General features: G+C 39.9%; 1 protein-coding gene across 3 annotated transcripts in view; it reads left to right on the forward strand.

Moving 5' to 3' along the window:
* AMPH (amphiphysin) overlaps positions 1–23,215 on the forward strand; it is a 122,042-nt gene extending 98,827 nt beyond the window's left edge. Inside the window, exons 14-23 of one of the 3 annotated variants that reach the window (XM_069859790.1) lie at positions 627–650; positions 941–2,731; positions 3,282–3,314; positions 4,857–4,907; positions 6,878–6,994; positions 13,183–13,239; positions 15,900–16,049; positions 17,230–17,493; positions 19,286–19,387; positions 22,040–23,215. In XM_069859790.1, coding sequence (XP_069715891.1) covers positions 627–650; positions 941–2,731; positions 3,282–3,314; positions 4,857–4,907; positions 6,878–6,994; positions 13,183–13,239; positions 15,900–16,049; positions 17,230–17,493; positions 19,286–19,387; positions 22,040–22,147 — 2,697 coding nt within the window. In that variant the 3' untranslated portion in view covers positions 22,148–23,215. The remainder of the gene's footprint in view (positions 1–626; positions 651–940; positions 2,732–3,281; positions 3,315–4,856; positions 4,908–6,877; positions 6,995–13,182; positions 13,240–15,899; positions 16,050–17,229; positions 17,494–19,285; positions 19,388–22,039) is intronic. The other 2 variants (XM_069859791.1, XM_069859792.1) reach the window with 2 other exon arrangements.
* The last annotated feature ends 525 nt before the right edge of the window (positions 23,216–23,740 follow it).

Here is a 23,740-nt window from a genome sequence, read left to right on the forward strand (position 1 = left end):
ACAGCAGTCTTTGTGACGATGCTTTACTCTGTGTGGCTGTAAAAGCCTCTGCATAGCACAGGGTGATGGAGAATCGGAGCTGCACGTTCAGGGCCCTCTGCACTGCCGGAGTGATGCAGTGATGCATAGTGTAAAAACAATAAACCCCATAGAGTAAATACAAGTCAGCCCCACTGCCACTTGGGTTGCTTCCTTCCTTGTTAAGGTCTTGCAGAACGGCCCCTCTTTGACATGTAGACGTGGTGCTTAGGGATATGGTTTAGTAGTAGACTTGGCAGTGATGGTCTTTTCCAAAATAAATGGTTCTCCGATTCTTTGATTCTGTAATAGGGTACATGCAATAAAAATTTCAGTGGCTCACAGAGGAAAGCAAAATGTGGTGAATATTCAATGTATATGTAGAACTTCTCTTATAATGTAATCCAGAGGCTGGAACTGTGACTTAAATTCAGGGGCCTGTGATTTGTCTTCAGTGGAGTGGCAGGAGAGGACCAGCTACTTCTTCCCCATGCCAATTTGGTAACTGCTGCTGGTTAGACAACTTCTAAATGAACAACTGCTGTTGTAGCAAAGCACATCATATTCTTATTTTCTGTGTTTTATATGTATGATTTTCTCCTATACAGACAAGCAACGAATTGGTGCAGCCGGTAAGCAAACCTCCCCATAAAATCGCAACCACTCTAGAGACATGCTTTAATCAGTGTGGTGCAATATATAGTTTTCTGGTTTTGTCTATCAGTGCTGCTCTTTAACATTGCGATCTACTGCCTCCAAATGTAGCAGACCACATAACTTTTCCTTAAATCGCTTAATTTAGTTGCTTTCGTTCTTTAAATTAAAATTGATCTAGTAAAATATAAATTTTGTGTTTTCTCATCAAGTCCGCCTTTATCTTTTTCATCTTGTGTTTTTTCTTTGCTTTTCTGTCTGCTTAAAGCCTGATTCTTCAAAAAGTCTTTCCCTGTGTAACCTGGTCATGGAGGAAACCCCAAACAGTGGGTCATCTGAAGATATTAACAGATATCAAACTAATCTAGGTTCACTCAACTGGGGCCTAGATGTTAGCACACCCAGTGTCAGCCAGGAAATTACTGCAGGAGGTTCTTTGCTTTTCCCTGAGGCAGAGCAAACCTCAAGCAAACCGGCGGATACTCTGCCTGCTAGTGTCTGGCCTGCTGTAGGTGTGCAGGAGGATACTGCACCAGAGTCAACTTCTCTAAGCAAGAACCAGAAGACTTCACTAGAAGACCAGTTGGATGCCAGAAATGTCCCATGGGAAGATGTGGTGACTGATCAGCCTTTAGAAAACATAACCACTTTTGAGGCACCCTTCCTGGGAACCAATAGCTTGTTGGATGAGCCCATTCCATGTGATGTGCAAAAGGCAGAGGAACAGCGGGAGGAAGAAGAGTGGACAGGTGTCAAACCAAGTGAAAAGGTAGAGACCAGAGCTGCTAACTACAAGGAGGTAGAAGGTACAGAGGAACTGGAAGACCAAGGTTGCAAACCCCAAGAAAACAGTGAGGCAGAACTGCACGAGGGTTTAGCAAAATCAGATCTTGAAATTCTAGTCAACACAGAGGCAGAAAAATTATATGAGTTAGAGGATAATGATGGGAATGCTAGGAGAGCTAGTGTTGCTAACCTAGAAAATCCTAGGGAAGAAGAATTCAAAGGGGTCAATATCATTGAGGAGGCAGATAGAGAAATACCATTGTTGAGCACAGGGCTGGAAGGTGGGGACAAATTAGAAGTGGACAACTGTAAAACTGTAGAAAACACTGGCACTGAATCTGAGACAGCCTTTGGTATCTGGGATCAGGACCATGAAAGGACAATTGAGGATGACTTAGATCAAACTGACAGTGGCACTGGTGAGAGTACATCCATGGAGTGTATAAACAAGATGGCACATGTTAACCTAGAGGGAACTGACCACACAGAAAAGGACCTTACAAATACTGGAAATGTTCTGTGTGATGCCGAGTTATTCAGTGCAGAAGAGTCTGGTAAAGGAACCGAAGACAATAGCATCAGCCTTCTCCCAAATGGTAGTGCTGTTGCTGAAGGTCAAGCTACTGTTGAAAAAGAGTGGGCATTGCTGCCTGAGACAGCTGATGCTGCTAGCACAAGCTGTGGTAATCCTTGCGTAGATAATGCAGAAGACCAAGTGACAGGTAGGATGGCAGCAGCAGTCACTGAAGAGCATCCTAGTAGCAGTGATGTTCCTGAAGCCTTGGAATCAGACCCCTGGCTGGCAAACTGGGATCCAACAGTTACTAGCGATTCCTGGGGTTTTTCTAATCTGTCAGATGTCCAAGCCAATGGACTGGATAATTGGCCCTTTTTCCCCAAGCAGCAAGACACAGAGGAAGGTAACATGGAAAATGTTTGGTTAGGCATTAGTGACAAATGGTCTACACAAGACCTAGGAGGGACTGATAACAGCTGGGGAGAAGTAGGTGAGAGCACAAGCAATAAAAGTCAGGAGGCACCAGTAAAACAAGGGTTGCCTGAGGACCAGGCAGGCATTAGCAATCCTGGACCAAGCAAGGAGATAGCTAGACCCTTGACTCTGTTTCAAATGGGAAATTCCAGAAATGCTAGCACCGAAAGTTCAACTAGTCCTAAAGACAATGAGACCAACAACTCAGATTTATCTGAAGATGAAATTGCTAACCGGAGATATGGATTGTTGTACCAGGAAATTGAGGCTGATAAAGAAGAGGTACCTACCCCAGTGTGTAGCCTAGTCTAGACAAAGAGTTCCTTAGGTCATGCATAACCTTGTTGTTTAAAAACAATCCATTTGTGTGTTTCCCACTGCCCCTCCTAAGCCCGTGCTATTCTTTCTTTGAAAAACTGCCATGCAATTGTTCATAGTGTGGTGCCCTTCAGCCATGTAATGAAGCAGGCTGACAAAGATGCATTTCAAAACAGTGAATGAAACTTTGAACTGTGAAGGCACATTGTGTCTCACAGATTTGTTGTTTATTTCTGTAACTTTAAATGCACCTTGCTTTTTTTAGTATTATTTATTTTATAAAAATACTTAAGTAACTCTGCTTTTTGTTTTTGTTGTTTTCTTTAAGCCTGTGACACCTGTTATCAAATAGCACTGTTGTCAAATTTCTTGCTGCCTTACCCTTCATTTTATTTTTTTATTTTTTTTATTTAATGTATGGCCTATATTTTTAATTTGCAAATAAAAATATTTTGACTCATGTTCTGATTTAGTAAACAAATGATAATTTGTTCTGATCTTCATTTCTGCTTAGGCAACCAGCACAGCATTTAATGGATTTGCACAGGTAAGAAATAAACATTTTTTGAGATTTTGTTTTTTCTGAAGGGATTAAGACTGGCTATACAATTTAAGGAAAGTTGTTCTACAGACAAAAGCTGCACAACAATTTCATATTGACTTAAGCTGAAACCTTGTCTGTTCTCAGAAATTATTCCTAGACATTACTGGAATGAGGCTAATACTCTTGGTACTGACTGAATTTAATAGCAAATTCCAACTACCTATGTGGGACCAATTTTTTCCCCCTAAAAGGACTGGTTTTGGTTTTTTTATTGTGTTATTTTAAGGATTTTTCTCAAAATTCCCAAATCCTGTAAAGTGTGGTTTCCTGTTTCACATACTTGCAGTGACTCTGTTTGCATATATATAAAATGGGTTTTATTTGTTTCTGCAACTTCATTTAAGATGTATTTTAATCCAAAAGTTAAACCTAAATCATTTGTTTGCTGCTGTGCTGATGGTGACACTCTGTGTTATGCATCACAGAGATGCATGAAGATACTATGTTTAGGCTTTCAGATTCCAGGGCTCTACAAAGATCCAATATTTCAGGTGGATAATCTGGAGTCTCATTCATTTCCAGCATTCTTTTAGAGACTGACTAGTCATAGCACACCCTGCACACCGTTTTCTAAAAGCACTGAAAAAGGCTGAGCTTATACAAAGATATAAACGAGTCTCCTAGTGCTTAACCATTGTGCTCCGGGACATTCAAATTAGTAAAGGACCCAGACAGAAGGAGCAAAGCACATGACTATCATCTCTAGTAATTAAGGCAAAATGTTTGCTCTGAGAAAACCAAAATTTGATGCCCACACTGCAGAAGGAGAAGGATTTGTCCTACCAATATTTTGCAAATCAATTGGGACAGAAAGGGTCATTGGGCACTGGAACAGGCTGCCCAGGGAGGTGGTTGAGTCACCTTCCCTGGAGGTGTTTAAGGCACGGGTGGATGAGGTGCTGAGGGATATGGTTTAGTGTTTGATGGGAACGGTTGGACTCGATGATCCGGTGGGTCTCTTCCAACCTGGTTATTCTGTGATTCTGTGATTCTGTGATTCTGTGAATGAGTATCATGTTGAAAAATACCTCCACTTTTGAACCTTGTTAATGGAGGTTAAGTTAGGTATCTGCAATCATTGTAGTTACTATGCAAATAAAAGCCCAGCATCAAGAGGATGTGAAAATACCTTAGAGCTAGTGTACTTCCCAGGCACGGGTACAAGTAGTCTGCATAAAGGATTCTGAGTTTCACAACTTAGAAATGCATTGTGCATATTTAATTGAGTGTTTTTCACTGCCTTTAGTAACATCACACAATTTAGAAGCATAGACTATATAACTGAAGGAGGAATGTCTGCAATATTAATAGTGACTAACTAGTAAGTATTAATACCTATTTAGATTATCTATTTGTCATCTTGTTCTATGTGAACTTATTTATGACTTTACCCAAATAAACCATTAAAAACATCAGATCTTTGGTAGACACCTGAAAACACCCCATCTCAAATATTTTTGCTTTTTTTTAAATTTCTCTATCTAGGATTCCTCTGCATTTACAGTGCAATCAAATGAGAATGTGACAGAGCCTTTGGTAAGTGGTGTTTTTTGCTTCCTTTTTAAATGCCTTGTAATAAATGGTACAATTTTTCCTTTGTGCAAAGATATTTTCTCCTTTTTTGTGTTTTCCATCCTCTAAATAACAAAACTTTAACCTGAAACAGTCTTTCACAAGGATAAGACTAAAAGAAAAGCAGGATATTTTAAGATACGTTTACTTGTTGAAGTTGTAGTCAGTTTGTTCATTTAATTGGATTTAACAAAGGACAAGAATTTGTACTGTGGTGCAGTATGCAGCAAGGAGGTTATAGTACATGGTGGCTGCTTAAATGTCTCCAAAAGTTTTATCCACTCTCCACATATCAATAATAGGCACAGTCTGCTTTTAAGGAGAGGAGAATATTTTTGGAAGTGAGCATACTTAGGGAGCTTCTTAGTTTCTCGTACAGTGTTAGGTTAGCCTGGAGTAAGATGTGGAATAGCAGCACTGGTGGGAAGTACTACAGCTATTTAATAGCACCAGAGACATACTCAATATTATTTATTGGAGCTTTCGTATATTGCCTCTGGTGGTGCTTGTGTTCATACCGGTTACTGAATATGGTGTATTTTCACTTGTAGTTGAAATGCAGTAACTAATCTGAATGCTGCTTGTCAACAAATGACTTGAAGCTTAGCATTATAAAACGTTAACTGTGATTTTAAGTCTGAAAGTTTTTTTCCAGCGCTAAACCTCAGGAAACTCATTAATCATCTTACCTGGGTTAAATCTACTTTCTGTTCCTCATTTCAGTCCTATTTCCTCTTTGTGAAATTCCCTAGAGCTGGTATTAATATACTACACAGAGAGATTTCTGCACAGCATGGTATAACATAATGGATGTTTCAAGGCCTGAAGGCCTTGCTTAGGCAGACTTCTCTGTACCTCATTAAAAATCACTCTGCTTAAGGAATATATGAGAAAATAAGTGAGAGGCTACAGGGTTTTTCCTGAAAAATGTCAGGGAGGAAGAAAGTTTAGTAAGAATTTCATGGAAACTGTCTTTTCATCACAGGAGACCTTCTAGGCAGCTGCCTGTTATCAACCACAAAGCAATGAAAGAGCTTTTGAGCTTTATATTATGCTGAACAATTTGTTCATGGAAAATTAATCTACTAGGGTTATTTTATCTCGTTAAGTCAGCCATCTTTATAAATGGAATATGCTGAGCACAGCTTGCAGCTCTTCCCTTGTATGAGAGTGTATTTGGAAAGTGGTGTCTCTATTGGAGATGGTGCTTTTGCTGTGAGTTATTTTGCCACAGGACTGAACATGTTGCAGGGCTAGTGATGTTTGCTAGATTCTTTTGCTAAAAACCAAGCTTATCCCAGAATTTAAAAGGCTAGAAATCCCAGTAGTGGGTTGATAAATGGAGGCCTTGTAGGTGATTGAGATCTCAAGAGGGAATGCATTTTAAAAAGAAACCAAGGATGATTTATGCACTACCAAAATTCAAGCAGTCAGTGGTTGCCCTTGCGCATATAAAAACTCTTCAGGTCTCTGCTAATTGCTTCTTACCTTCACTGGAGGAGAGACTTCATTGTCTGAGAACAGACAGAACTGGGTAATAGAGGATAATTTTAAAAATTCGTATTTGAAGACAGGGGTTGGTGTACACAACTTTCAACTCCTGGCCTTGCCATCAGTTTCTTGAGCATTTCTGAGCAAATTCAGTGCCTTCCCTCTACTTCCATTGGGTTGATGTAAGGGAGCTTTCTGTAACTCAGGAAGCTAATGTTTCCTCGAGCGGGAGGCTCAGTTTTCATATAGAACACTGAGGATGAAAACACCCTTTAGATGCTGTAAGGTAAAGCTCTGCAGTCCACTCCCTGGTAAAGCCCAGCAAGACTGAGCCTGAAGCAGCACTGTGCCAGGCACAGTTCCCATTTCCCTCTTCCCTCCCCACTGTTGTGTGCTTCTCAACAATTTTTCCACTGTCTACTTAAAAATCAATAAAACAAAAGACAGAAGCTGGAGAAGCTCCACCTGGGGAACCCAAGGTCGAGGAAACCCCTGCTGCTGCTGTTGCTGAAAAGGAGGCCATCCCTGCTGAGCCTGCCGAGCCAGCAGAGCAGGCTGTGGTGAGTGACCTGTCTGCCATGCCAGCTCCTGGGCCTCATCTGAGCCATGTTTCATCACAGTGAATGTGCCTGCTGCATTTCCATTGTCACCATCCATCCTCGGCTTGTTTCCCCAGAGCCCAGCTGTGACACAGCATGACTCTCCAGCACGCATCTTCCCTTCAGCCCTCAAATGTCATTCCTCTTATGTTTTGAATTTTAGACTGAAGTTCAGCTGAGATTGTTTGATTCCAGATGAACTTCAAAAAGGGGAAAGAATTGATGCCATTTTCAAAGTGACCCTATTGGCAGTTTTCTCATTTCTTTTCAAGCTGAGCTGTAAGCATTAATCCAATGCACATCTTGTGCAGTCCTTGCAAGAGAATTAAAATACCAGAAAATGATCGTAATATAAATGTACACAAGGCTTCTGGTTTTATAAGCAGCTAGGAGCTGAAGAGTGAACTCCAAGCACCAATTTGGAGATTTTTTATGTCAGCATTCAGGAAAGAGTGGGAGGAGAAGAAATGACAGCCCTGCAAGAAGAACACAGCAGGGCAACCAATATTGCTAGAAATTAAGGGTTGATCTGAGATGATAGGCATGGGGTTTTTTCTACTGACTGGCATCCTTTTTTAAAACAGGTATCTCAGATATCCTTTTTATCCAACTGAGGTTCCTTTTCTAAATAGGTTTTGGCAGTGGGTGATACCCACAGGCTAAAAAACCCCGGAGGAAAAATGCATCTGTTTTTGTAGGCTGACAGTTTTCATACTTTCCTCCAGATGATAACATATTCATAGTCTCTCTTAAGTGTTTGTCACTGTTAGAATATGCAGATTACTACTGAAGAACTGGACAGAAAAAAAGGGGTTGTTTTGTGAGTTGGTTCCTCTGCCATAGAACCAGTGGAAGGTGTATAGGTGTGCTTTTTGGTCATTGAGCACAGTTTGAGGACATATATGTTCCCAGAAGAAAAAGGTTCAGCTTGGCCTGGGATGAGTCATCTGTGTATCTTCATCTGCTAAGTAGGGATGATGATACCCAATCCATCATAAAATTAAGTGGTTTTCACTAAGTATTTGATACACTGCCATATGGGAAGCAACATTAAGCTGATGTAGATGCAAATTAGCTGAAGAAAGTGAAAGTACCTGGCACCTATAGATGTGGCTGTGGCTGTGTAGAGCATGGACAGATGACTTGTCAGATATGCAGCTACTGTAGCATTTCATGGATCTGTGTCTGGAGCTGATCTTGTTCAACAATTTTAAATAAAGACAATGGCTCAGACGCTACAAGCCTAATGGTGACATTTATTGGTACTGGGCCCAATCTTGTTCAACATATTCATCCATGACCTGGTTGAGGGGACAGAGTGTACCTTCAGCACCTTTGCTGATGATACAAAACTGGGAGGAGTAGCTGATGTAGCAGAAGGCTGTGTTGCCATTCAGTGAGACCTGAACAAACTGGAGAGTTGGGTGGAAAGGAATCTAAGGGAGTTTGACAAAGGCAGGTATGAGTCCTGCACCTAGGGAGGAATAACCCCATGCACCAGTATGGGTTTGGAGTTGACCTGCTGGGAAGCAGCTCTATGGAGAAGGACCTGGAAGTCCTGATGGGCAACAAATTAACCATAAGCCATCAATGTGCCCTCCTAGCCAAGAAGGCCAGTGGTATCCTGGGGTGCATTAAGAAGAATGTGGCTAGCAGGTGGAGATAATTTATCCTCCCTTTTTACTCTGTCCTAGCAATGCCACATATGGAGTATTGTGTCCAGTTCTAGGCACCCCAGGTCAAGAAAGACAAGGAACTGCTCAAGACAATCCAGCAGAGGGCCATGAAGATGATTAGAGGACTGGAGAATTCCTCTTATGAGGAAAGTCTGAGATGCCTGGGTCTGTTTCACCTGGAGAAGAGAAGACTGAGAAGGGATCTTATCAGTGCTTATAAACATCCATAAAGAGCGGGTGTCAAGAGGATGGGGCGACTCATTTCAGTGGTGCCCAGTGACAGGAAAGGGGAAATGGGCACAAATTGGAACACAAGAAGTTCTGCCCAAACACAAGGAAAAACTCCTTTAATGTGAGGGTAACAGAATACTGGAACAGGCTGCCCAGGGAAGTTGTGATGTCTCCTTCTATGTAGGTATTCAAAACCCACCTGGACACACTCCTGTGGAAAGGGGAGGGGTGGAAATTCAGTCATTGGTCTGGAGCTCTCCTCTTCTCATTAGTGAATGGCAGGGGATAATGTGGAAGAATGGATATTACTGAAGCTGAAGAGGTTGTTTCTAGATGGTTTTATTTTGATTACCTGTAAGGATTTAAGGAAGGAAGAAATTTTCAAAGAAGTTCACCATTTTTCTGAAAGGAAGCCAGCTCCTTATTGTTCTCCACTAAGACAAAGCAGTGCTTTGAGGAGTGTTGCACATCTTAAGTGCTAATTAAATGACAGGCTGTGGTTGCAGCACCATGCATCCACTTGTCAGCTGGCATGACCTTTTCAGATGATCAGTTTTGCTGCCTGATTGTCCAATGAGGAGTTCTGGGTCCACAGTCTGTTGGCAGCTGCTCTAGCTGAGGCACAGGACTACAGAGCTGTTGAGAGAGAGGCACAGAGAAACAAAATGCAAGATCCAGACAATTTAATAGCAATCTGGGAGGAAGACCATATGTGTTAACTAGAAGCTAATAGTTTTGTTTAGGTTCGTGCTTGCCCTCTCTGCCCTTGCTAATTTGGCAAAATAAGCTGGGAGTGTTGATTTTTAAAATGTCTGAATTGCAGTCATTCTACATTTTACTCTGAGGAGTTGTTATTTTAGGAAGGGCTTTCCAGGACTTTCAAAAATAATTTTGGAGATTAGGATTAATGACAAATATGATCAAAGCTGAGGAAAAGTACACTGAGTTGCAAAAGATGAAAACATGTAACTTCTCAACAGCAATTCTACATTTGTTTGCTTTATGAGTGACAGTTTACTTTGAAAGTCAAGTTGTAAAATATTGATAGATATTTTCTTACTGGGAATCTTTTATTGAGTTTAGTAACTTCCAGTTTAGAGTGGCAGCCACTAATCAGTTTAATTTTTCTGTGGTAAGTTTTCTGTCATATTCCATTAGTCCAGAAAAATTATGTTATGCATTCTTCATTGTAGGAGCTTTGCAGTAAATTTTCTGATAAGTTTTTCATTTAAATTAAGAGGAGAATTATCCAGGGTATAGAGTACTCCTTGCTGCTCAGGGAGTTTTGTATTCAGTTGATTGCTGTTTTGTAGTCTGTCTGAACAAGATTCCCCAGACTTCATTACAAGAGCTCGTCAGTATTGCTGCCTGGGATCTCGTTACATGTTTTTTCTCTTGGTCTTTCAAATGCATTAGGAAAAAATTAAGTTTTTATTAGTAGCTCTCAATAGCTGATCCTTTCTGGAGAAGAGATAAAATGTTTGGTATTTGCAGGGACAGAGTGACCATATGCACCAACAGAAGCAAAGTTAACCATGGTATAAAGTCCTTTCAAGGATTTTTGCACACCAAATAGTTTACCTATTTCAATAGAATCTCCAAAGGTAGCTGTAAAATCCAAAAGATGCAGTCTAAAGGATATAATGCATTAATCACTTATTTATTTCTTTTTCAATTAATACTACCCATCTCACCATATAAATTTTTCACATTCAGGCAAATATTGCTTTTATAATAATGAAGTGAAAGCTTATGAAATCTTGTTATTTTCTTTTCTTCTTCTCCTACATGTGCTCTTGTTTTGCAAGAGCTCTGAGCAAGTACAGATGAGGCCAGGAAACAACTTTCAGCTTTGAGGGTATCTAATTATGGTTGAATCTCAATGTACATAGAACTTATGGTACCCAAATGGCAGAGTATGTCATTTGGAAGAGCAGTACAATGGTTAGATATAGAAAAGTAGTCAACTCTGTCTAAATTCTGAGTTTGCAGCTAAGTGCAGGTGCAGAGTTGGAACACGAGGCCATTAAAAACAAATGGCTCCATGTACAGGAGTGAACTGATGTGGAATAGAGTCATGTTGAAGTCTGCAGAGGCAGATTTTTCTCTGTTTATGGAAGCAGGTTGTTACCTTACTCAGATGTTATTTCAATTATTCTTTTTACTAGGCTTTCATGCCCTAAAAATGGACAGTCTATGCTACCATGTCTCTTTTCTCAAACCTCACCATCCACAAAACCCCAACTTCCAGCTAATCAAAAAAGCAATGCAACTCATTTGACTCGTCCAAAATAGTCAAATTTGCTTTGGCAAGTCCCAAGCTTTGGGAATCAAGGGTAGGCCTCCTTACATTCTCCTTTCCCACCAAACCCATGTTTTCAGTTAGCCTGGAAAACAGTCTTCCTTTGAGAATATGTATAAGTATATATTAAATTCTTCTACAAAAGGACCCAAAGCTGGGATGATAGGATTCTTACAAGAGTATATTGTCAGGTTATTACTAAAAGAAGGGCAGAGGCTGGCATGTTTCTCACTACAAAGTGCAGGATGATGCTAATTTCTGAGGGCAAATTGACTTGTAAATATAGTTGATGGCAGAAATTCAACATTTTCTAATAGTAAAAGTAGGGAGGGCATCTATCTACCGACTTGCAGTTGGACATAAAGCTTTTGCAGGCAATAGAAACATCTCTTCTGTAAAAACAAAGTGAGACATCTGTGGGTGGCTGTGTGTGTATGTGTATTGCTACAGTTAAGAAATAATTATACTTTGCTGTTGATATATTTTTTTTTCAATTTAAGATCCCATACAGTCTCCCCAAACTTACTATAAAATTAAGGACTCCGTGGCAGAGGGTTTGCAGCTTTAGAAAAAAAAGAATTAATCATTAAAAAAAGGTTATATAACCCTGTAATTTTAATGAGATAAAGCCATGAGAGGTTTCTATGGTAATGCTGCTGTCAGCAGCTGCCTTGCCCTGGCACCTGGACATGTTTGGGGCTTATGAAGTGACTGCAGGCATACTAGAAGATTAGATTAGAAAAAAACCATGAAGTCTGGAGACTAGTAGCATCCTTTTATTAAAAAAGAAACATTCAACCATTCCAGATGAAACTTGTAGAAATTTTGGAGTGGTAGTCATGGCTGTGTGAAGACACGTAGCTGAAGCCCAAGTACTTAAAGTCTCCTAATTTCTGATTGCTAAAGTGGATGTCCCAATCTACCATGCTCTCAGACAGATTTGCATAACTTGTCTTCACCCTTACAAGCTGTTTTGAAAAATCTGACCTTGCTGTATTTGCAAAGCAGCCTCAAAATTTATTAACAAAGTGGAATTCTGTAAAGGCGGGGTTGATTTACTTTTCTGCAGCAAAGGGTCTTTAGAAATAGCCTCTGCATGCAGGGACTCAAACCTGAACAGGAAAAAAAGCACTTCCATCTGTTCCAAAACAGGCCTGAATTTTAGCAACTGTTGTCCTTCTGTAGGAAAGGACCTAGTGTTAGATGGAATCTGTGCTGTAAAAAGTATTATCTGGATGGAGCTCGTTACCCTTCAGTGGATTAGATTCTTTGAACGCCTAAATGCATGTCTGATTTGGAAAACCACTGACACATGTCTAATTTTATAAATGTCAGGCACCTGTTGCATGTATCACAAGAGTATAGCCCTAAAGAAAGGTGATTCTGCAAAAAAATAATGAACTTCATGACCCACCTCTTTTGAGCAACCCCTTTAAATGAGTTACAGTCCAAAATGAGTGGAAGAAGTAAAGTATTTTAGAAAGTTTACCTTGAACCTGTGGCGAGTTACAGGGGAAGCAGCAAGTTATAGTAAAAACACTTTTGAAGCAGGCTTGGGAAAAATTTGAGCTTCCCAGAAACTTGAAGGTTAGCAGTGTTGTGGGTTGTTGCTTACTAAAAAATTCTTCTAAGTTGGTGCTATTATGATAATACCGATAATAAATGTAAATAAAAGTCCTTAGCACTTACAGTGTGATGATTGTGACATATGGTAAAAGGCTTTATTTGTTGGGGTTCAGCCTGTAACTACTTTTATTTCAGATCATGTGTGGCAGCAAGAAACTTTCTGCCTGATATATACTATCCCATTTAGTTCCAGCCATTCATTTCATTATGTCCCATACATGTCATGCTTCCATTAAGCTTGATTAATACCTATTACTCTGCAGCCGTTGTCTTATGTGTGAGTAGGGTGATGACAGTATTTCCTCTTTATACAGGACAGTGTCGAGGCAGGGGATAAAGAGACAACTGGAGTTGCTGAGAAGGAAAGCGAGGTACATATAAACAGCCTCAAGAGTGTGGTTATGCTTTACTATCTTAAAGAGAATCGTGGCAAAAAATATATTTGTCATTTGCATGTCATCGATATGTAGGCTAATACTGATGCCAACTGAGACCTAGCTGCAATATCTGTTCTAACACTGCACAGATATATCTATATCTGCATTACATGTTCTAATACCAGAGCACCTCATTCAATGCAGAACTTACCTTAGAAACTGTCCATTGCAGCAGCATAGAGTAATAAATATCCCAGTGCAGCAAACACTGCTGCACATGTGCTGCACGTGTGCTGCACACACATATTTTAAAATTCTTTAGTACTACCTCAAAAGTCTTCCAACGCTTTGCAGCCAATTCATGTATTTCCTAAAGGATGATGATTAGTTCCTCTTGATACTATATTCTCTAGCTTAACTGCATTTATAACCAACCGGCATAAAATTTACTCAGTCCTTTTCTAAATCCAGCCATGGGGCCAGATTTTCAGCTCTGGAAAACTGGCATAGCTCAGGGAGCTCCTCTGGCAAACCCGCAGTGGCAAGCTCAGTACCCCTCCTTCTCCTCTCCCTGGGGTCATTCTTCCCAGATCTGTGGCACTGTGTGGAGCTGACAGCAGTGTTAATAAGAGGAGAGTGCAACTGTGTGAATCAGCTGAATCCTGGGTAAAGAAGCATTCACTTCTGCTGCAATTAAAACATTCAAGTGGTTCTTCTATCACAGCCCTCAGAGTACTAGATGACCCTTTCTTTGTCCCCTGTGCAGGTGGTATAATGGGACAACTGTCCAAATTTCAATAATACTGCTAGAGATAGTTCATTTGGAATACTATTAGACTGTCTAATATTATTAATGACATGGAAAAGAGGTTTATAGGATTGGTTTTCAATATGAAGTAAGGTAATACAGGTAACTATATCTGCAAGTACGTGATTGACCATACCTGGGTATGAATTCAGTGGGATGAGCCTCCCTCATTTTTTTTTCTGTACTAATCAAATATATTTGAGGCTAATGGTTGCATTCATTCTGTGCTATCTCACATGTGTTTTTGTAAAAGCTTTTCTTAATCATCTAGCCTGCACTGGTTTTGTACTCTGAAGACACAAGAACAAATGCTTACACAGTTTTGAGTTTGGTATACGTTCAGTGACTCATGGCTACACACTGAGATCATCACCCCTTCACTGTGGGGCATTTAAGAGATGTTTAATGTAAATTACTATTCTCCTCCGTAGTGAAATAAATTGGTAATACAAATCCAATAAATAGAAAAAAACTGTTGATCCTAATCAAAACAGACAGCGAGATCAATTTCTACAGCGTGCTGTTAGAAGCACATGGTATAAAATCTATCTGATATGCACTCTGTACCCCCTCTTTTCTATTACTCTTTTCCAGGGCTTTTACACTCATCACTTATTTGAATATCTTCTTGGGTCAAGGCTGCTAAAATGGTAATATGATGAGTGGCAGGCTTGCATAGTTTTAAAGTCACAGGAGAAGACATCAATGTCTGTCCATGTCTTTACTTCATTTTGTGATACATCCTTCATCAGCAGCATTTTCAATTTAAACTAAAGCTTCTCCAATGATTTCTACAAAACCCTATAGTATTTTCTGACATCAAGGACTCCAGAAGAGTTTCTTTATCACAAGTAGTGCTGAATATTAGATATTCCCAAAAAGCAATGTCTGAAGAGTGCCCATGAACCATTGCAGGTAGTTCAAATTGCATTCAGGTAGCTGACTTATCCTCATCCCTGGAGGAAAGATCAAACTAAGGAAACAAAGAGCCCAGGCTGTTAACTAGAGATCAAAGATATTTCTGCTAACTGTACCTAGAAAACAATTTTTCTAAAGTGTTTTTACTTTATCGTGGTGCTCCTTGCCGTATGTTAAAAATGCCATATGGAAGTTAATTGGATTAGCAGAATGACTTTTGTCATTTGCCTTCCATCCTCCAATACTTAAGATTAATCTACTGTAAGTGTATATCCTATATGCTACTGTAGGCTTATACCAGTTTATACCAATACAAATGTTAGAGTGATACATAACTTATAACAACAGTCTCTGCTGGGTAAAAAAATCATCATTGTCGTATAGGCAGGTGCTTTGCTATCTAATTTTCTAGAACTGGAACAAAACATGCATTAACTTTCCAACTTGGGCTGATCACAAATGGTTCAGTCATATCCAGACTGAGTGGGCTTTTATGTAGGTTTCTTGGAGGCTTGGAGCCTCTTCCTGAGAACAGACTCCACTAGCAGGGTCCTCTGGAGCCCTGGACAGTTTGCAAGCTCCTCCTCAGCAGAAACCTGTGGCAAATTTCTTCCACAATACAGCTTGAAGGCAAGAGAGTAAAAATACTAAAGCTTTGGCAAACTGTTACTCCAAAGTAACACCTGAGAACTCTACTAAGTGGTGCTTAGTGAGGTCTCATGTATTTCTCCCACCTGTTAATCAACTTCCACGCACAAGGTTGCCCCCAGCACTGCTCTCCCTCACAAATCGGGAGGAATCCCAATGAAACCCAGGCTGTGAGTTGGCATCACCCAGGGAGGTTGCCGATAAGAAGCTGGTCCATGGTCTCTCCAGCAGATACCCAGAACTTGTATCCTGAAAGTTCCCTCCCTGCTGTTGTTTGTAGGTGTTACCTGTCACTGAAGGGGCTGTGGCAGCAGAAGATGGTGCAGCTGTGGCAGCAGGAACCGGTGATGGTGCTGCTACCACTGAGCAGGAGGGTGTTGCTGCAGGTGACAAACCTCAGGGAGAAGAACTGGAGGCTGATGTGTCTCAGGTAACTCATATCCATGCACGGGAGACTGTGTTAGGGGAATCAGGATCAATTCAGCAGCCCAAGAGAGGCAAGGCTGCTGCAGCTCTATGCCCCAGGGTTCAACCAGTAGCAAGGCTGAGGCTCTCCTGGGATAGCCCTGTGAGAGACTCACACAGGGTATCCCTTCTTCCGAGTCCTTCATTTGAGTTGTGCCTGCCTTTGTGCCCCTGGGCTTATGAAGTTGGGACACGATGGGCTGATGGCTCCTGTGATGGGCCTGGGAGCAACATGGGCAGGGTATTGTTTGGGCTCCCCCTCCTGCTGTTGCCTCTGTGCTCGTCTGTGGACATGACCTTTATCACATAATCTAACAGGGCTTTTTTGAGAAACAGGCAAAGAAAATATTGGAATTTTCTTGTCACCTGGCATCATGTCCTATCAATAGTATTACTTTGTTTTAAGTAAATCATGGTGGTCAAGCTATGTATCTGCATCTGGCCTGCTGCCTTCTCTTCTGCGGCCTCTGAGGAGGCGGGGTACAGCTACTAGAGCAGGTGCTGCAGCTGGGCAGCCAGTCACCACCTCCTGTCATTGCATTTTGGTTTTCTTCTGTGCGCCAGAACAGGGTGCTCTGGCAGAAGACTGGTGAACATGTGCTTTTCAGGTTGAATGCCTTTTTGCTTTCTCTGCCTCCAGCTGCATTGCTGTAAATCAGGAGAAATACTCTCTATCAGTCAAAGAAATAAGTCATGTATACTTCTTTCATCAATTTTATATCACTATTATCCTGCTGATGTGAATTCTCAAAGCAATGTAGGACAGCGACTCCTGTAGATCGGGGCTTCACCCAGAGCCACCCAAAGTAAAGAGCAGGGTGGAGGACAAAGGTCTGTTCATTTCCTTGTACACTGAAAATAAAACCCAAACTATCTGCAGGTAGTTTATTACATACTGCAATAATTTGCAGCAGTATAGAAAATAGACTTAGGAGGACTAAAGGGACCAGTAAAAACAGTGAAGGGATTATTCCTTTACATTCCTGCACTGTTTTCTATCTTTATAAAGAGTCCACTGTGGAGAAGAAAGAAATCCCCATTCCATATATGCCCTGTGTAGTAAACAAACAGCTGTGTTTTCCTGCTTGAAATAAAATACTAAATAATCCTGTGATGCTTTTGTGGTTTTCTTTTTTTTTCCCCAGGAAAAAGTCAGCAGCATCCCTTCAGTAGTAATTGAGCCAGCATCAAACAATGAGGAGGAGGGAGAACACGAAGTCATTGTGAACGAGTCCAAAGATGCTGCAGCAGAGATAGGCACCCAGGGCACTGACACTTCTCCCAGTGATACTTCCCAAGTTAGAAGTGAGCAGAAACCCACTGAAGAAATACAGGCTGCACCTTCTCAAGATCAGCCTGTTCCAGCTGAAGACACAGCATCTGCAGTGCCACCCGGCTTTCTCTTTAAGGTCTGCTTCTTCATTCTTCTTTTAGACTTCCCTCAGGATGTATCTTCTGTGAATGTGTCTGTCTGAAAAGTTAGTATGACAATTTCTTGAGCCCAAGTGGTGCTTTGTTTAACAGCCAGACACATGCACATGCATCTACACACAACCACAACATTAACATTGTGTTGTTGCTTTATGCATGAGGTCTGAGAAGATATATTTTCTGCACATTGTTGTTGCTATGGGTATCCTTATGTATCTGAGTCACCAAAGTACAAGAACAATTTCAGCTTGCCAAATTACTACTGAAAATTAATGTATTCAGTAAAATTGTACTGCCACAGAGTTAGCCAGCAGTATTGTCATACATGCTAACAATATATCTGATATACTAACAATATACTTGATCTTTAAGGTCCCTTCCAACCCAACACATTCTATGATTCTATGAATATTAAAAATTGGCATTTTTCTGTCCTGAAAATCAGTAGTGGAAGTTCTGGCTCTGTTGAAACCCATGGGGCTTCTACAGTTCATGGTAATGAAGCCAAAATGTCATTCTGTGACTTTAGTTATATTACAGATATAAACTGTTAAGATAATCAAACAGAAAAGTTTAATGAAGTGTAAGAGAAATTCTCTTCTTGGCTGGCAAGACCCCCAGGGTTTCCTGGTTCATAAAGTTCTCTGGTAATGCTTCTCACTTCATAATTACTGAACAACAGAAAAGCTCCTCAAGGATGATGAACTTTACATGCTTCCTATTATAATTTGCATAGTTCAGACTAATTAGTCCCTTAGCACTCCATAATTATGCCATTCATCTTGGTCCATTCTCATTGCTCAATATTTTCTGCAAACTTGGAGAATAACATTAAGGTGAGGGTGAAGAGTGCGTGCAGCTCTGACTCAGACATGCTGACATAGTTCATCTGTTGTTTTTCATCACACTCTCTTGGGTCAGACATAAATAAGCAAATGTAGAATATACATGCCTGCCACCTGGTTCTTGGTGCCTTTTTCTTTCATTATTGCAGAGTTACCATGGAACTGGCTGTGCTTTGAAAAAATTAGAATAGCATATCTCTTAAGGACGTAAAACCATTTAGTTAAAACAGCCTGTTCACAATGACATGCTGATCCTGCCAATGTTTTAATAATCAGCCCTTTGAAAGATGGATATTTTTGGCATACCCAGCTGACAGTAAAAGGGAGCTCTTTCCAGGGCAAGCATTAGTTAGTATTCCCACTACTCACCTCTTTGATCACTTGTTGAAATGGGTGCTGTACATCCCACTCAAATTTCCACAAATATGTGCAGATGAATAATATCCAGTGGCCACCATAAGAGAATGAGAGTGAATCTGAAATATTATTTCCTGAGAGTCTTTCTCAACTTTATTTGCAAAATCCTGTCACCCCTCTCTCAGATCTAGTAATGATAGTGGGGAAGGAAAGCGAGTTCCTTACATGGAAGAAATAAGGGTGGCAGGACTTGTCTGAGAGACAGGACTTGGATGTTGTAGTATCATCTGTCCTTGAGATGCTGTAATCTTAAGAAAGGATCTTAGATTTCCTTCAGTAGTCTCAAAAAGACTTACTTAAGCTGTCCCTGCTTCCAAGGGTATGAATAGAAAAATTTGACATGAATCAATGTCAGTATTAACAATCTGAATGTACCCATCTATAGTTTGCAAAAAGAAGGCATATTATTCTGGGGTTTTTTTTCGCAATGAAGATTTAACAGAAAATTTTGTTGAGATAATTGCCTCCATTTAAATCATGTCTGTATGTTTGGTGTTATTTTCTTCAGGTTGAAGTTCTCCATGATTTCGAGGCAGCTAACAGTGATGAGCTTAATTTAAAGCGAGGAGATATTGTGCTAGTAATTCCTTCTGAAACCACAGCTGATCAGGTAAAAACCTGTGGTTCTTTCTTTTGTTTACATTTTTCTTTGTCTCAACTTTTTTTCTCACAAATTATAGTTAATGAGAATGTGTATTCAAAATGTGGTTACAGTTAGAAAACACAAAGATTTTAATTTTGTGCTTGTACTTGGTTTATTTTGAGACTAAATGGCACAGTTGACTACTGCTAAAGTCCCAGATAGTTGCCACTAGCAGGATCCAACCTCAGCATGTTTTCTAGGGCTTTTTTTAATGCTGCTTTGCAGTGAATTTAAACAAGCACACGTGCACACAAAGATTTAATATGGAAGATAAATTACAAATCATGCATTGTGTTGCTATATATCGTCTTCACATTGCAGTAGAATAGACCACATGGTCCCTAGATATTCAGAGCTTTTGCATGTGGCTTTGGAGAAATAATGCAAGTTCACCCACAGAGATCACTGAGACTGTATATAAACCGTGCTGTCCTATGGCCAAAATGTGTGTGCTGCATGGCTCTAAAGCTAACTCTGCCCTCTGGAAGCCTGAAACTGAATTAAACAAGAGGTTAATTTTATTTGAGACACCGAATTTTATTTAGCACTTTGTTTCAGGTGAATTTTTGAACAATTTTATTCCATGTGTTAAATTGAGTTGCAGTGAAGTGAATTGATCTTTGGTCACTGCTTTAAAAGAGAAGACTGTACTGCACACTGTTAGCACCAGCTGCTTCATGAGCACCTGTTACAGCCAGCAGTGCTGGTGAAAAAGTCTGCATCTGCCATTGATTTGGGGTTAAGAGGTGAGGGACTCAATCCTGCCTACTGAGAGCACTGCTCTGAATGAAGTATGTTTCTTAAAATAGGTCTAAATACTAATGGCCTAAGCAGGTATGAGTGCTGCAGACTGTATTTGAAATTGTTTTGATGGTTGATGCTGTCCAAAGGTAGGTAATAACCAGTGTTTGTCATCTCAGTCAAGCTTTCTTTTAATACAAGAGGTAAGTAGTTGGGGTTTGTGTTTGATTTGTTTTATTGTTATTATTTCAGATTTTTCTTTTAGCGGGGTACTTTGCTCTTTTTTTGTAGGGATAGAAACTGTTACCCTTACTCAAATTATGCTGCATCTTACATCATGGGCAGTTCAACTGATTTCATTATCAGTGTTTGCAGAACAGGAGAATTCCCTAAGGACAACAAAATCTGCTGTTTGTCTTCGATTTGTTTTTCTTAGGATGTTATGTATTAAAAATACTTAATCTTCACTTGGTGAATCCATGAAGTATATTCTTCTCTTGCAGTGTGCATTGGAATTCCATTAGCATTAATTGGAGTAAATTGTGTGCAATGATGGAGAAAATAAACCTTTATATATTCATGTTTCTGAAGCCATTCTGGTCATATCTTTATTTCGCAGTCCATATTTGCCCTTCATGTTTAACATCACCATAAAACTTAATCCTTTTGTCTTTTGCCAGGTACTTTGTTGATTTAGATAGAGTCTTTTTATCTTTGTTATTCCTATTCTACTTCAAAAGCAGCCTGTCTAAAACAATAATTCTAATGTATCTGGTAATATCAGCTTGTGTTCCTCATTCAAAGCAAACCAGTTCCACCCAGTGGCTTCAATTTTTTCATTAGACTTGAGTTGGTCCAGTAAAACTGTTCATTCCTTCATACAGTCAATGTTACCTGTGCTGAAACGCTTCAGTTCCCCAGTCCTTTCTCTCAGATGTTCCACGTGCTTCAAAAACAGACACCCAGTTACATGTACACAGCCAAAGCCCTACATAAGATGTATTTGCTTTGAAGATGCTTATTTTGGGGCAGAGCACCAGTACACCACCGCATGCAGCCACTGAGCAATTGACTCGGTGGTGTACGTGAAGATCTGTTAAAGCTACTCCACCTCCTTGTGTACTCTTTGTGCAATAACCATAGAGCAGCATTAGAAATTCTGTCATGGATTTACTCTGGCTCCTGTTCTTAGAAGGAACAAAGCACGCAGGTACTGAGTTAGTTAGATGAGAATAGGTTAATGATTTTTTAAAATACTAAACTGATTTTATTCCAGGTAGAATTGATCACACTTAAGAGAACCCAGGGCTTTCCAATAAGAAATCTCTCTTTTGATTACTTAGACTGCTGCTGATTTGTTTACAGTTTTTGCATGTCAAATTCTGGTTTACGTTTCACGAGGTTCAGGGAAAATAGCTGCATGTGAACCAAGTTTGAATTTTGAGAAATAGTGACTCCAGGGACTGCAAGAACTGTTATTTCTTCTAATTACTGATACATGAACCAGAAAAAAAGAACTTTCAGGGGATAATGTTCAGATTGAAAACTACTTTTTTCCCCCATCTATGGTATTGTGAGATTTGCACAAGTATAGATGTAACACAATGCTAGATGACCTGGAACCTGTTATCCAGTTTTACATTCAGCTACAGGTTAGATGGGCTAAAGGCCACACAATACCCACACAGTCACTCAATCTCACAAAATTGTGGTCTGGCAGAACAGAGAAAATGGTCTGTGCAAAATCAGAGGCTGTTTTTCAATGAAAGCACTAAATCTTCTATCCATGTATTTCACAAACATCTTTAGGTCTTGAAGCTTGTAGCAAGTAATGGGGGGGAACCTGAAGTTTAAGAGATTCTGTCTTTTTCCTTGCAGGAAGCTGGCTGGTTGACGGGCATTAAGGAATCTGAGTGGCTTCAGTACAGAGATGCAAATAGCTATAAAGGACTTTTCCCAGAGAACTTCACACGCCGTCTGGAGTAGTTCTCGGTGCAGGCAGACAAATGTGGTATGAAGCTCAGTCAGTAGGTTTTTAACCTCTCTGAAACACAGGAGCCCACCTTTTTGTAGTTTAAGCTGTTGATGGTTTACAGACTGGTGCCAGACAAAGCTTGTTGAAACATATCAAAATGAGCATGAATGCAAACAGTTAAGCTAGCAATTTCTGAAAAGCAGTACATGAAAAAAAAATCAAATAAAAAAGAAATGCCCTTATTTGTTCACACGTACGTGGCAACAGGTTTGTTTGTGCTTTGTCAGAGCTATGGTGATCCTGTATTTGGTCCTTTCCCATGAAATCTGAAATTAGCCTCCTCAATACCAAAACCTTAACTTCTCTGCACTAAGTGTATTGTATTGAGTTGCACTGCAGAAGATTTAATTAGTTATCCTGTAGTAATGAGGTCAAACTATTATAAGTTTCATGTGTTTAAAAAAATAATTAACTGCTGCAATGTTTTTCAATGTTATTTTTGGACATGCATAATATATATATACACACCAGAATTTATATGTGTATATATAAGTGCATATGGATATATATGCATTTTCATTACTTCATCATAGTTCTTTGACTGTGTAGTATCATCAGTACATGCATTGCTCTTTCACTGTCTGGCATTACAGGAAACGGTTTTGTTCCAAAGCAAAACTAGCTGCTCCATTGCCAAAACATGATACAGTATCTGTGTTTGTAATGTGAAATTTTCATTCTGAGATGATGAATAACATCATGTTCAAAGCTGCTAAACCTTTGAGAAGGCATGGCTCGGTCTCCTCTTCTGGCTGCAGTAGTTACAATGAGATAATCTGGAGGAGGAGCTGTTATGATGCTAATCTATACTTTTTTATTTAATTGGCTGAATAAATGTAAAAAAAAAGAAACAGAACTAATCTATGAGAAGAAATAAACACAATATATTTTCACTATATGTATTTATGCAGCGTACCTTCACAGATTCTTTTAAAATAAGATATATAATGTATCCTGTATCAAAAAGTCATCTGTAACTTATGTTTTCCAGTGCTGTGTCATTAAAAATAAACCTTTGATCCAAAGAAGCTGTTTCATCTGTGGTGCTTTTCATAATGCGGAAGTTTGTATAGCTGATATATTGTATTAGAGAATTTAATCTTTATTTAATACCTCTTTTTCCAAAGAAACACGGCGTAACGGATGCACCATCCAAATTCTTGCTCTCAACCATAGTTCTGGCCAGAGCTCTGAAAGGTCTGAACCCCAGCTGAGCACATTTCCTAGCTGCTCCTCCTGTTGCAAACTCTGACTGCCAGCTAGTGTCTGTCCGCAAGCACTGAGGAGGCTTGTCTGTGCTTGTCCATCACTCGACTGAAGATTGCTACCTCTTAGTAATTTTTCCCTAGTCCATTAATTTTATATGGGAAGAAATTTCTCCATGGATCTGGTCTCTTGTGTTTACTGATGCGTAGAAGCTGCAGATATTTAGGAATATATATATTTTCCTAAAAGTTCAGTTATTTTTCATGATATTTTGTTTGGGGCTCGTTTTGTGTGCAGACAGTATCTGTTGACCCTCTATTTCTGATTTGTCGGCCTTC

Source organism: Phaenicophaeus curvirostris, chromosome 6 (assembly GCF_032191515.1).
Source record: "Phaenicophaeus curvirostris isolate KB17595 chromosome 6, BPBGC_Pcur_1.0, whole genome shotgun sequence".
Lineage (NCBI taxonomy): Eukaryota > Metazoa > Chordata > Aves > Cuculiformes > Cuculidae > Phaenicophaeus > Phaenicophaeus curvirostris.